Raw genomic sequence first — 15,860 nt, 5'->3', positions numbered from 1 at the left:
TAATTTATGGAATTAACTGCTTCAAGTTGCTGACCTGCTATACTGTATCTAAATGATAAGAGATCTTTCTTGCTATGTATTCGCAGCACATTACACTTGACTACATTGAAGTTCAATTGCCATTCCCTGCACAATACGTCAATTCGTTGCAGATCGTCCGGCATTCAGTACAATTTTCCACTGTTACAACCTCTCGATATATTACAGCATCATCCGCGTAAACTTCCGATGTTATCCACAAGTTCATTTATATATATTGTGAATAGCAACGGTCCTACGACACTCCTCTGCAGCACACCTGAAATCACTCTTACTTCGGAAGACCTCTCCCTTGAGAATGACATGCTGCGTTCTGTTATCTAGCAACTCTTCAATCCAACTCGTGTTTGCACTATGAAACGATACGATACGGTTTTTGACAGTGCTACCAAGACACATGTAATTTAACCTTTATAACACAGCAATCCACAACCTTCTATATAAAAATTACCGATTTTATTAGATCTCAAACTAATGTACGTACAAATTTTAACATTTTCAACCGGTTTAGATTATATATAAAAAATACTTCCCATGTGAGTTTGAGTGATATATATATATATATATATATATATATATATATATATATATAGGGCTATTACAAACGATTGAAGCGATTTCATAAATTCACTGTAGCTCCATTCATTGACATATGGTCACGACACACTACAGATACGTAGAAAAACTCATAAAGTTTTGTTCGGCTGAAGCCGCACTTCAGGTTTCTGCCGCCAGAGCGCTCGAGAGCGCAGTGAGACAAAATGGCGACAGGAGCCGAGAAAGCGTATGTCGTGCTTGAAATGCACTCACATCAGTCAGTCATAACAGTGCAACGACACTTCAGGACGAAATTCAACAAAGATCCACCAACTGCTAACTCCATTCGGCGATGGTATGCGCAGTTTAAAGCTTCTGGATGCCTCTGTAAGGGGAAATCAACGGGTCGGCCTGCAGTGAGCGAAGAAACGGTTGAACGCGTGCGGGCAAGTTTCACGCGTAGCCCGCGGAAGTCGACGAATAAAGCAAGCAGGGAGCTAAACGTACCACAGCCGACGGTTTGGAAAATCTTACGGTGAAGGCTAAAGCAGAAGTCTTACCGTTTACAATTGCTACAAGCCCTGACACCCAATGACAAAGTCAATCGCTTTGAATTTTCGGCGCAGTTGCAACAGCTCATGGAAGAGGATGCGTTCAGTGCGAAACTTGTTTTCAGTGATGAAGCAACATTTTTTCTTAATGGTGAAGTGAACAGACACAATGTGCGAATCCTCACGCATTCGTGCAGCAAATTCGCAATTCACCAAAAGTTAACGTGTTTTGTGCAATCTCACGGTTTAAAATTTACGGCCCCTTTTTCTTCTGCGAAAAAAACGTTACAGGACACGTGTATCTGGACATGCTGGAAAATTGGCTCATGCCACAACTGGAGACCGACAGCGCCGACTTCATCTTTGAACAGAATGGTGCTCCACCGCACTTCCATCGTGATGTTCGGCATTTCTTAAACAGGAGATCGGAAAACCGATGGATCGGTCGTGGTGGAGATCATGATCAGCAATTCATGTCATGGCCTCTACGCTCGCCCGACTTAACCCCATGCGATTTCTTTCTGTGGGGATATGTGAAAGATTCAGTGTTTAAACCTCCTCTACCAAGAAACGTGCCAGAACTGAGAGCTCGCATCAACGATGCTTTCGAACTCATTGATGGGGACATGCTGCGCCGAGTGTGGGAGGAACTTGATTATCAGCTTGATGTCTATCGAATCACTAAAGGGGCACATATCGAACATTTGTGAATGCCTAAAAAACTTTTTGAGTTTTTGTATGTGTGTGCAAAGCGTTGTGAAAATATCTCAAATAATAAAGTTATTGTAGAGCTGTGAAATCGCTTCAATCATTTGTAATAGCCCTATAAAATTTTATTCGCAAAATTGAAAGTTTTAAAATGAGATAAAAATCTGAAAAAGTGAAAAAAAATTTCTGTTCTAACTCCCCTTAATAGCTTCTTGGAAAATATTATTTCCTAACTCTTCTGTTGCTCTCTCGAATGGGATTTATTATAACACTAGTATCGTCCGCAAAATGTACCAATTTTGCTTCATGACTGTTATATGGAAAGTAATCGACATGTAGAAGGAACAGGAGTGGACCTGAAAGAGAAATCTGTGGGTCTCCTCCATTTGTGATTTTTTTTTCCCCCTCAGTCTACTCTTCATTGTCTGACTTATTCAGCACTATCTTTCGCATTCTGTTTGTCAAGTATGGTTCAAACCAGCTGTGTATAAAGCCATCAGTTCCACAAAAACTGACTTTTACTAAGAGACTATCATGATGTGCACAATAAGATGTCAAAGAAAGAACCCAAGAAGTACCAATTGCCAATATTTTATTGAAGGTTTGTAATATTTCACGAGTGAATGTATGAATAACATTGTCAGTTAAGCAACCTTCCTGGAATCCAAACTGTTATGTTCTGTGCAAATTGTTTCCACTTAGGTGTGTGACTGCTCTTGAATACATGACTTTTTCGAATATTTTGGGAAAGCTATTAATAAGGAAATTGGACAATAATTGCTTAAGCCTATCTTGTTCCTTTTCTTATGGAGCGGTTTTATAATTGTATATTTTAACCTGTCTGAAAAAAAAATTCCCTGTGCCAGTAATGCATTGCATATATCACTAAGGACATCACTTATTAAACTGGAACAACTTTACAGGATTCTGTTTGAAATTCCGTCAACACTGCAAGAACTTTTGCTTTTTAGAATTTTTATAATTATATTAATTTCAGTGAAGGATGCCAGTGCTGGTCCTAATTGCTTGAAGTTTTGTGGAATGACCTTTTTAAATATATTCTCTTGCTTCTTCAATTGAACAACTTAACCCTGTATTTGGTGCTACGTTTAGAAAGTGATCGTTAAAAGTACTTGTAGCTTGTTAATTATCTATCATAACATTGTCATTTAGTTTAATTGTTATGGAATCGTGTATGCTGACTGGCTGTTGTGTCACTCATTTGACAATATCCCATACAGTTTTAATCTTATTATCTGTATTATTTATTTTTGTCAGCACATGCGTACTTCTGGATATTCTAATGACTTCCCTTAAACTACTACAGTATTCTTTGTAGACTGCAAGAAATATCAGTTCTTGACTTACTTTGGCTTTTACATAAATTTCTCTCTTTCTGTTACTTGAGATTTCAATTCCCTTAGTTATCTACAGCTTAGTTGCTTTTTTTTTTAATGTGCACTACTGGCCATAAAAATTGCTACACCAAGAAGAAATGCAGATGCTAAGCGGGTATTCATTGGACAAATATATTATACTAGAACTGACATGTGATTACATTTTCACGCAATTTGGGTGTTGGCCAGGGCAGCAGTAGAACATTTTCTGCATCCAGAAAGGCCCGTACAGGACCTGAAACATGTGGTCGTGCATTATCCTGCTGAAATGTAGGGTTTCGCAGGGACCGATTGCAGGATAGAGCCACGGGTCGTAACACATCTGAAACGTAACGTCCACTGTTCACAGTGCCGTCAATGCGAACGAGAGGTGACCGAGACATGTAACCAATAGCACCCCATACCATCACGCCGGGTGATACGCCAGTATGGTGATGACGAATACACGCTTCCAATGTGCGTTCACAGCGATGTCGCCAAACACGGATGCGACCATCATGATGCTGTATGCAGAACCTGGATTCATACGAAAAAATGATGTTTTGCCATTTGTGCACCCAGGTTCGTCGTTGAGGCGCTCCTGTCTGCGATGCACTGTCAAGGATAACCGCAGCCATGGTCTCCGAGCTGATAGTCCATGCTGCTGCAAACGTCATCGAACTGTTCGTGCAGATGGTTGTTGTCTTGCAAACGTCCCCATCTGTTGACTCAGGGATCGAGACGTGGTTGCACGATCCGTTACAGCCATGCGGATAAGATGCGTGTCATATCGACTGCTAGTCATACGAGGCCGTTGGGATCCAGCACGGCGTTCCGTATTATCCTCCTGAACCCACCGATTCAATATTCTGCTAACAGTCATTGGCTTTCGACCAAAGCGAGCAGTAATGTTGCGATACTATAAATCACAATCGCGATAGGCTACAATCCGACCTTTATCAAAGTCGGAAACGTGATGGTACGCTTTTCTCCTCCATACACGAGGCATCACAACAACGTTTCACCAGGCAACGCCGGTCAACTGCAGTTTGTGTATGGGAAATCGGCTGGAAACTTCCCTCATGTCAGCACGTTGTAGGTGTCGCCACCGGCGCCAACCTTGTGTGAATGCTCTGAAAAGCTAATCATTTGCATATTACATCATCTTCTTCCTGTTGGTTAAATTTCGCGTCTGTAGCACGTCATCTTCGAGGTGTAGCAATTTTAATGGCCATTAGTGTATACTATGGATAATTTTTTTAGGAAAGCAAATTTCAAATATTGACACAAATTTAGTAGGAAATTAATTGGATTTAATATTAATATCTCTTTCTACATGTACGTCATCCCATACCACCCCTCTAGTTTATTCTTAAAACACGCAAACACGGCTGAGAGAGTATATCTAATGCAGTGTTTATTAGTATCTGAGCATCGCATGCCTATTCAAAGCGCAGTATCTTCTGCTCCATTCAGTTACATATTGCAAAGAGTCTAATTTTCTCATTCACAGTCATCGCTCACCTTTTATCTTCCTGTTTTCTCTATTATGCTTAACTTTTGGTCACTATTGTCGATATCCAGTGATACACTCGACGATACACTAGTTTTGGATTAGATGCCATAGCAGAACCTCGAAAGGTACGCAAATAAGCTATGCAGCATCAAACTTTCTCTGAGAATGAGTGAGATAACGTGGAGAAGTAAGTGTTTGGGTGGTCAGTGGCCTGAGACAGTGACCCGCGGTCGTGTCCGCAGCCACCCGACGAACGTTCCCGACTCGGTGGACCTGACGGAGCACATGTGCGCCGTGACGAGCTCGGGCGAGGTGATGTGCATGCTGGGCATGACGGTGCTGGCGCACTGCCTCAGCGACTACCGCGGCTGGCCCCAGGACGAGCACAACTGCTCCTTCCACGTCGGCTCCTGGATGCTCACCAGCGAGCGGCTCTTCCTCAAAGATCTCCACGTAAGTACGACTGAAATAGAGACGTTCTATGGCAACACGTATACAGCTGCTGTAGGTGCATTCACAATGCTGCACATATCTGAGGACTACAGAAGGGGAAAGCAGCCACAGGTGTCAAACGCAATTCTATGGACATCCACCCAACATAGGGCACACAAACAATGAGAATTAACAACAGGCTAATGGGAATCGGTTTGTCTTATCGCTAAATCATTGTCGACATGGTTTTACACTCCTGTCAGATTATCAATACGAATCACGATGACTCTGCAATACACAACTTTATCAGCGGCTGTAGAGTTTCTCCAGTTGGTGTAGTCCACAGGGAAAATTTTGAAAATTTGTGGTAAGTTCCTATGGGACCAAAATGTTGAGGGCATCGGTCCGCAGGCTTACAAATTTTTTAATCTAACTTTAATTAACTTACGCTATGGACAACACAGACAGCCGTGCCCTAGGGAGAACTCGAAACTCCGATGGGGGGAGGGGAGGGGGGGGGGGGGGGGAGCCGCGCGAACCGTGGCAAGGCGCGGCGCCGTAAGGAAGTGTAATACAGATGATTGGGCAACTTAAATATGAATCATCGAAAGAAGGACGATGCAGTCTCGTGGAACACAGTTGGTTAAATTCAGAGCTCCTGTATTCGAGGATGACTGTGTTACTACACTACTGGCCATTAAAATTGATACACCACGAAGATGACGTGCTATAGACGCGAAATTTAACCGACAGGAAGAAGATGCTGTAATATGCAAAGTATCACAGAAGAGTATTTCAGATGTAAGTCTCGGAAAGGCATTGTAAAAGACAGTTATTTGATTCCCTGATTGACAGGAAAAAGATGCTGTGATATGCAAATGATTACCTTTTCAGAGCATTCACACAAGGTTGGCGCCGGTGGTGACACCTACAACGTGCTGACATATGGAAAGTTTCCAACCGATTTCTCATACACAAACAGCAGTTGACAGGCGTTGCCTGGTGAAACGTTGTTGTGATACCTCGGGTAAAGGGGATAAATGCGTACCATCACGTTTCCGACTTTGATAAAGGTCGGATTGTAGCCTATCGCGATTGCGGTCTATTGTATCGCGACATTGGTGCTCGCGTTGGTCGAGATCCAATGACTGTTAGCAGAATATGGAATCGGTGGGTTCAGGAGGGTAATACGGAACGCCGTGCTGGATCCCAACGGCCTCGTATCCCTAGCAGTCGAGATTATCCGCTTGGCTGTAATGGATCGTGCAGCCACGTCTCAATCCCTGAGTCAACAAATGGGGACGTTTGCAAGACAACAACCATCTGCACGAACAGTTCGATGACGTTTGCAGCAGCGTGGACTATCAGCTCGGAGACCATGGCTGCGGTTACCCTTGACGCTGCATCACAGACAGGAGCGCCTGCGATGGTCATTTTTCGGGTGAATCCGGTTCTGTTTACAGCATCATGATGGTCGCATCCGTGTTTGGCGACATCGCGGTGAACGCACATTGGAAGCGTGTATTCGTCATCGCCATACTGCCGTATCACCCGGCAGTGATGGTATGGGGTGCTATTGGTTTCACGTCTCGGTCACCTCTTGTCCGCATTGACGGCACTTTGAACAGTGGACGTTACATTTCAGATGTGTTACGACCCGTGGCTCTACCTTTCATTCGATACCTGCGAAACCCTACATTTCAGCAGGATAATGCACGACCGCATGTTGCAGGTCCTGTACGGGCCTTTCTGGATACAGAAAATGTTAGACTGCTGCCCCGGCCAGCACATTCTCCAGATCTCTCACCAACTGGAAACGTCTGGTCAATGGTGGTCGAGCAACTATCTCTGTTTGACTCATTGCCCAGGCGTATTAAGGCCGTTATTACGGCCAGAGGTGTTTGTTCTGGGTATTGATTTCTCAGGATCTATGCACCCAAATTGCGTGAAAATGTAATCACATGTCAGTTGTAGTGTAATATATTTGTCCAATGAATACCCGTTTATCATCTGGATTTCTTGTTGGTGTAGGAATTTTATTGGCCAGTAGTGTATGTTCTACAGAAATGATTAGCTTATGAACCATGTTGGCCCGCGCTTACACGGTCAACATCAATATCATGGCGCAACATCATCTACCGGTAAAATGTGCTTGTGGCTCTCATTGTCACTATAAACGGAAGTTAATGGATCAGTGTGACTTGAGCAGACGTGCAGGATGCCTCGCAGATGTATGTGCGAACCCTACCATCAAATCAGTGAGTTTGAAAGAGGGCGTATTATTGGCATGGGAGGATGTGATGCATCCATCCAGGAAATCGCTGCTAGTGTTGGACGAAGTGTTTCGGCAGTGCAACGGGTGTGTGCAGGATGGTCGATAGAAAGATGAAATGGGTCAGGTCGCACCACACAGACCACCCCGCAAGAAGAACGACACCTCATCCGAAAGGCATTGCAGGGCAGATCTGCGTCCTCCTCAGATCTGGCGCAACAGTGGGACAGTGTAACACGTCGTACCCTATCAGTGGTCACTGTTCGTCGCCGTTTACTGCGGCATGGATTACGTGCGCGTCGTCCACTTCCCCGCCTACCTTTGACAAATATGCAGAAACATGCTAGACAGCAATGGTGTACGGAACGACGTCACTGAGGATAGGAGTAGCGTCAGACCGTGTTTCCGGACGAATCCAGGTTCTCTTTGTTTGAAGATGATGGCCGCATTTTGGTTCGCCGCAGTCAGGCAGAGCGGCATCACAGTGACTGCATTCGCGCAAGATATACAGTGCTAGCTCAAGGCCTTATGGTGTGGGATGCTACGTGTACAGCCACAAATCACAACTGGTGTGTGTCCAGGGCACTGTGACCAGTGTGACCTTCGTGAATGACATCCTGCGCCCTGTAGCCATTCCCCTTCTGCACAACGTCCAAGACGCCATTTTTCAGCACGACAATGCATGACACTTGTTGCTGGATGAACACTTGCCTTTTTGGTGTCACAGGATGTCAACCTTTTGTCCTGGCCCGCCAGATAAACAGACTTGTCTTCAGTCGAAAATATGTGGGGTATGGTGAAGCAATGGGAGCACTGCTGTGACCCATTGCCAGCTACAACAAATGAACTTTGGAACCAGGTGAATGCAGCATAGATGGCTATACCACAGGACGCCATTCGCCCCTTATGCGCGGCGATGCCATCACATGAAACAAGCTCTCAGGACCAATGGCGGACCCTATGCCTACTAGGCAACAGGACTCATGCTGAACGGAGGCGACTGAAATGTTAATCATTTCTGCAGAGCATACTGATGTCACTATCCTTGTGAATATGAACGTCCTATCTCTAGTCGTTCAAGGTGTTCTGTTTTTTTCTGAACATGAGTATATATTTCGTCAGAGATAACGAGAAAAAGATGAGATAGATCAGGACACATATAGGGTCATGGGGATGTTTCGTCACAGAATTGACTGCCCTCTGCAATAAAGAAAACTGAGTGAAGGAATCACCGATGAACTTGATCGGTTGTCATGTGATGTTTGCCCAGACCAAATGCCACAAATAACAGGGTAGCGTCTTTGAAAAACGTTTCTGAGTCCCTTTTCGCACGGTGGCACAGCTTAAAAAAAATTTAACAAAAATGATCAACAATAGCGGCCTAAGACCTCTAGCACAAGAAGTCACCGTCGTTTTGCCAAAGACCTTATCATAGAGGGTAGAGAAGTGAACAGACTTTCAGGGCACTCTCTTGCCCATGGGGTGGGAAACTGCCCCGAAAAGGCGGAAGAAGCAGCAATGATCAACGGTATGAGGATTGGGAAGGCAATGGAAACCACTGCAGTAAAGACACATAATGTATATCCAAAGGATATGTGGCCTGTAATTGAAAAAGTGTCATGATGATCTCTCCACTGGCAAAAGATTCTGGATTAGCCTCCCATTCGGCTCTCTGGGAGAGGACTGCCGAGGGCGAGTAGATGATGAGAAAAAATGTAATAACCAATGATGGGATATTATTCTACGAGTTGCAGCATGGAATGTCAGAAGTTTGAAAGTAGTAGGAAAGCAAGGAAATCTGAAAATGGAAATACAAAGGCCCCATCTAGACATAGTGAGGATCAGTGAGGTGAAATGGAAAGATGACAAGTGTGTCTGGACTGAGGAATATAGGGGTAGTATCAACAGGAGCATAAAATCGTGAAACTGGAGTAGGATTCATTACGAATAGGAAGGTAGGGCAGAGAGTGAGTTACTGTGACTAATTCAGTGATATGGTTGTTCTCATCATAATTTACAGCAAAAAAACGCCGACAACAATAGTTCAGGTATACGTGCCGACATCAGAAGCATAAGACAAAGAGACAGAGATAGTACATGAGGATACTGACTGAGTAATTCACCATGTTAAGGGAGATGAAACTCAATTGTCATGGGTACTGGAATCCAGTTATAAACTAGTAATAGCGAATGCTCTCTTCAAGAATAGTAAGAGGAGGTATACATCGAAAAGCCCCAGAGACTTGGGACGTTTCCATTTCGATTACATCATGGTGTAACCTCTCCCTTCCTAATCGAATTACTGGATTCGATATAGTTGATGCGTATGCCTAATGAAATGTTACAGCGAGAGAGGCTATCGTTACAAAAGGAAAATAATACCGGTTAGTTGGAGGAAAGTGTACAACATACCCTTCAGAAGGAAGAATCTATTCTAAACCTAATATAAATACTGATAATAATTTTGAAATGGGTGGAATATAGTGCAATCGGTGACGAACAACACGGGGAGGGAGGTGGGGGGGGGGGGGAGGGAGGGTACCAGGTAATATTTTTAATACAAAAAATACTGATTAGCAAAAAGGGATAATTAAACGGTCGCCAGCCCACTAGGGCAATGAATCCAAAGATCTTAAAAAAAAAGTAATGACAAAGGAAATTAAAATAATCACTTTCGTGGCAATATAACGTTGTGACACTTTTCCACAACACAACAGTTCACGAGAAAATAAATGAATCAGAAAGCACTGAGTCTGTACTTAGTTAATTTGGTATACTAAATTTTGAAAGCAAAGTTAAATGAAGTTACTGGTTAAATAAATAACTGGCTGTAACTGAAACGTTGTTATGTAAAAAATATGACTTTCAGTAACTTCAACCTGTCGTAATGTAAAATCTGGATAAGGGCAACCAATTTACTTTTGATTATCGAAAGATTGAATTGAATTTACTTTAAGCACGTGAGCAACTGAAGTTACTTTTAACATAAGAGTAACAAGGTACTTACCTAGCCAGCAGAAGTCACTAGCTAAGCTAAATACAAAATACATGAAATTGTCCACTCTTAATTTGTGCTGTATCTTTAGTTACTAATTTGCCAGTAAAATTTTACGTTACTTTGAGTGATGTTAATACTCAAAATTGCAAATTCGTTAAGCCTCTGTTATGCAACACAAGAATGAACAACTACCGAAGCAGCAAAATTTAGACTGAAACTAGTCATTAGCAAACAAACAACACTGGCAGTAAATAGTTAATAAATTTTCATATTTTTACGAGACTCGGTGATTGAATGGAAAGAAAAGGGACACTGCTTAGTAATAATGTCTTAGGACAATGACAACACCGATGCCCTACAAGTTTTAACTATTGTAACTTCCTGGCAGATTAAAACTGTGTGCCCGACCGAGACTCGAACTCGGGACCTTTGCCTTTCGCGGGCAAGTGCTCTACCAACTGAGCTACCGAAGCACGACTCACGGCCGGTACTCACAGCTTCACTTCTGCCAGTACCTCGTCTCCTACCTTCCAAACTATTGTAGTTTATTATTCAAGAAAAATATTAAAGTTTGTGAAGGAAATGTCACTTAACGTCTGTCCGCCCTGATGGCTGAATGGTCAGTGTGACGGACTGCCGTCCTAAGGGGCCCGGGTTCGATTCCTGGCTGGGTCAGGGATTTTCTCCGCTCAGGGATTGGGTGTTGTGTTGTATTCATCATTTCATCCCCATCTGACTTGCAGGTGGCCCAATGTGGCGTCGAATGTAATAAGACCTGGTCCAAGGCGGCCGGACCCGCCCCGTAAGGGGCCTCCCAGCCAATGACGCCAAATGCTCATTTCCATTTTTTACTTAACAGTCTTAGAATGTCGTAGGTGTGTGGACGACGGAGAATGTGCCGGTGACAATGCTGAATCGCTGCTGTTTGCGAACCACGAGTCGTTTTCAGAGACACGGATAATTGCGGAACAGGCAATAGTTGGAACTGCAGCTTGGTCCGCCTGTCCTCTCATACCATGCTCTCAATGCTCTCCGGTTAATGAATTAGGTGCACCTACACGGGCGCGAACGTAACTGCACACCGCGTCTGCGGGAGCGCGCCCAACAAACACCTCCGCCCTCTTTCATGGCTCAAGCTCCTCTGCTTCCTCTCTGCTCGCAACGCCACAGACTCTCCATACGCAAACATTTCGTCGTTGCTGTCGATTCATTTAAATAAAGTTCCCTTGGCTATTACTCAGAAATTTACATTTACATTATAATTACAATCAATTATATACATTCACAAATAAATACATTATTATATCCATTACATGTTAAATATACTCTACTGGCCATTAAAATTGCTACACCAAGAAGACATGCAGATGATAAACGGGTATTCATTGGACAAATATATTACACTGGAACTGACATGTGATTGATTACATTTTCACGCAATTTGGGTGCATAGATCCTGAGAAATCAACACGCAGAACAAACACCTCTGGCCGTAATAACGGCCTTAATACGCCTGGGCATTGAGTCAAACAGAGCTTGAATGTCGTGTACAGGTACAGCTGCCCATGCAGCTTCAACACGATACCACAGTTCATCAAGAGCAGTGACTGGCGTATTGTGACGAGCTAGTTGCTCGGCCACCATTGGCCAGACGTTTTCAATTGGTGAGAGATCTGGAGAATGTGCTGGTCAGGGCAGCAGTCGAACATTTTCTGTATCCAGAAAGGCCCGTACAGGACCTGCAACATGGGATCGTGCATTATCCTGCTGAAATGTAGGGTTTCGCAGGGATCGAATGAAGGGTAGAGCCACGGGTCGTAACATATCTGAAATGTAACGTCCACTGTTCAAAGTGCCGTCAATGTGGACAAGAGGTGACCGAGGCGTGTAACCAATGGCACCCCATACCATCACACTGGGTGATACGCTAGTATGGCGATGACGAATACACATTTCCAATGTGCGTTCAACGCGATGTCGCCAAACACGGATGCGACCATCATGATGCTGTAAACAAAACCTGGATTCATCCGAAAAAATGACGTTTTGCCATTCGTCATCGCAGGCGCTCCTGTCTGTGATGCAGCGTCAAGGGTAACCGCAGCCATGGTCTCCGAGCTGATAGTCCACGCTGCTGCAACCGTCGTCGAACTGTTTGTGCAGATGGTTGTTGTCTTGCAAACGTCCCCATCTGTTGACTCGGGGATCGAGACGTGGCTGCACGATCCGTTACAGCCATGCGGATAAGATGCGTGTCATATCGACTGCTAGGGATACGAGGCCGTTGGGATCCAGCACGGAGTTCCGTATTACCCTCCTGAACCCACCGATTCCATATTCTGCTAACAGTCATTGGATCTCGACCAACGCGAACACCAATGTCGCCATACGATAAACCGCAATCGCGATAGGCTACAATCCGACCTTTATCAAAGTCGGAAACGTGATGGTACGCATTTATCCCCTTTACCCGAGGTACCACAACAACGTTTCACCAGGCAACGCCTGTCAACTGCTGTTTGTGTATGAGAAATCGGTTGGAAACTTTCCTCATGTCAGCACGTTGTAGGTGTCACCACCGGCGCCAACCTTGTGTGAATGCTCTGAAAAGCTAATCATTTGAATATCACAGCATCTTTTTCCTGTCGGTTAAATTTCGCGTCTGTAGCACGTCATCTTCGTGGTGTAGCAATTTTAATGGCCAGTAGTGTATATACAGTCACAAATACACTATTATATCCATTGCATGTTAAATATAGTTTCTGTAACAAAGCTCACAGATTCATAATTAGAAGTACAGTACAAGTTATCAACGGATATTAAACGGCGAAAAATTTTGGATGGTGCAGAAGTTATTTTATCCGTATTTTCGGTGTTACAATTGTCAGACTGGATTGTAAGGCGTACCCAGGAGCAGATATAGACTCCGATCGGAATTTAGTCATGTCAAAGAGGAGACTGAAGTGTAAGAGGCTCTACAGAAGAATCGGTGTGGGAGGAAGTGGGAAACTGATGTGCTGAAGCAGGATGAGACGCCTTTGATGTTCGCCAAAGTTTCGGATACTGCGATAATGAAAAACACAGTAGGCAGGCCAGTTGAAGAGGAGTGGATATCTCTACGAAGAGCAATCACAGATACTGGAAAGACAAACAGACACATTGGAAAGGTAACTGGTACGAAATCTTTGCTAACAGAAGAAATACAGGGTGTATCAAGAAGACTCATCCGATTTGGCACGGCTATATTTATGAATCTAATAAACATGTACAATGAATTTTGTTTTTCGATGAACGGGAAACTCAAAAAGATTTTTTTTTCATACCTTTCGTAGGTGTTCCATATACCCCCTTGAGATGCACGGCATATACCAATTCAGTATTCAAACTGTTCCCACACTGCAGCGAGCGTGTCTTGAGTTACAGCTTCAATAGCTGCTGGCTGTTATGCGATGTTTCAGTTCATTCATTGTTGTTGGTAGTGTAGGCACATAAACATAGTCTTTTATAACACCCCCCCTCCCCGAAAGAAATAATAACATACAGTCAGGCCAGTGATGTAAGGCTGAATCATTTGGTCCAGTACGACCCATCAATCGTTTAGTAACCCTTTGATTTAAACATTCCCGCACTTCCAGATGTCAGTGTGGCGGTGCCCCATTCTCTTGGTAAATGAAGTCGTTCGAGTCAGTCTCCAACTGTGGGAAAAGAAGGTTCTCAAGCATATAGAGATATGTGCTTCCTGTAACAGTGTTCTCGACAAAGAAAAATGGATCATACATCTTTTCCAGTGAAACTGCACAAAACACATTACATTTCGGAGAGTCCCTCTCATGTTGTTCAACTTCATGTGGTCGTTCCGTGCCCCACGTTCTCACTTTATAACGGTTCGCCTTTCCATTTAAATGGAATTTTGCCTCGTCACTAAACACTAAGCGTGGAAGAAAACTGTCATCCTCCATCTTGCCAAGAACGAAATTACTATGGAGGATGCGTTCGACGTCAGTATCAGATACTCGGGGACGCCCCGGCGATTTGCCTTTACACAACCAACCTGTTTTTCGGAATAATTCATGCCATCAAAGATTCAGTCCTGTCGTGACTCTTGATACTGGAAACACGACTGAAGAAAAATCAAGACACGCTCATAGGATCTGTCGCCCTGGAAAAATGGTTCGACGATGTAAAATGGAGCTAGATGTTCGAAAGTCTGAGAAAAATGGGAATAAACTATAGGGGAACACGGGTGATATACAGTATATACGAGAACCAAGAAGGAAGAATAACAGTGGGAGACTGAACCTAAGTGCTCGGATTAAACTATGATGTGAAAAAGCTACTGTTTGCGTGAAACTATGGTCCGATGTCATAGAGAGACTAATGGCCTTCATCCGATCAAGTTAATTAAATAAATAGAAAAGGCGCAAGACAGGGATGCCTACTTTCGCCCCTGCTATTTAACCTATACATCGAAGAATCAATGATGGAAGTAAAAGAAAGTTAAAGAGTGGGGTTAAAATTCAGACTGAAAAGACAGCAGTGATAGGATTAGCTGATGATATTGCTATCATCAGTGAAGATGAAGGACTACAGGATCTACTGAATGGAACGAACAGTCTCATGACTGCAGAATGTAGACGAAGGGTAAATTGAAGAAACACGAAAGAAATGAGAAGTAGCAGAGATGAGAACCACCTAACATCAAAATTGGTGATTACTAAGTAGACGAAGTTAAGGAATTCTGCCACCTTGGAAGCAAAATAACCCATGGTGGACGAGGCAAGGAGGACATAAAAAGAACACTAGAACTGGCAAAAAGGGCATTCCTGGTCAAAATAAGTCTACTAGAATTAAACTGACTTCAACTTGAGGAGTAAATTTCTGATAATGTACATTTGGAGGATGCATTATATTTATTTATTTATTTAGCGTATGGCTCATAACATCACAGTAAAAATTACAGAAACAACACGATTTAAAATATATATATATATATATATATAAGTAGGGCGACAACCTTCGTGTCAGCGCACGTTGCATTATTGCCAAATTTATTCAAGATGGAAGCGATGACGTCATCCAAGATGTCGGCATGTAGACTTGGCAACATCGCATGACGTCATCCAAGATGGCGGATTTTGGCGGGAGAATAGTCCAATTGTGCTACGTCCACTAACCTAACCTCAAGAAAAAATGGCGGGAAGTTTGAATTTTGGCGGGAAAATAGTCCAATTGTGCTATGTCCACTAACATAAGCGTCCAGAAGAAAAAATGGCGGGAAGTTTGAATTTTGGCGTGAAAATAGTTCAATTGTGCTACATCCACTAACCTAAGCCTCCAGAAGAAAAAAAATGGCGGGAAGTTTGAATTCCAACAGGATAATGCATGCAAAACCGTACTTCCCATTATTATTATTATTATTATTATTATTCAT

The 15,860-nt window shown here is 43.3% G+C and overlaps 1 protein-coding gene across 1 annotated transcript in view; it reads left to right on the top strand.

Annotated features, from left to right (window-relative positions):
- The window catches only part of LOC124799170 (neuronal acetylcholine receptor subunit alpha-4-like), a 189,837-nt gene that overhangs the window by 76,858 nt on the left and 97,119 nt on the right, over positions 1 to 15,860 (top strand). The window contains exon 5 of the mRNA XM_047262708.1: positions 4,970 to 5,180. Within this exon, the coding sequence (XP_047118664.1) occupies positions 4,970 to 5,180 (211 nt within the window). The remainder of the gene's footprint in view (positions 1 to 4,969; positions 5,181 to 15,860) is intronic.

Source organism: Schistocerca piceifrons, chromosome 5 (genome assembly GCF_021461385.2).
Source record: "Schistocerca piceifrons isolate TAMUIC-IGC-003096 chromosome 5, iqSchPice1.1, whole genome shotgun sequence".
Classification (NCBI taxonomy): Eukaryota; Metazoa; Arthropoda; class Insecta; order Orthoptera; family Acrididae; genus Schistocerca; species Schistocerca piceifrons.
This window is presented reverse-complemented; position numbering and strand designations above follow the sequence as displayed.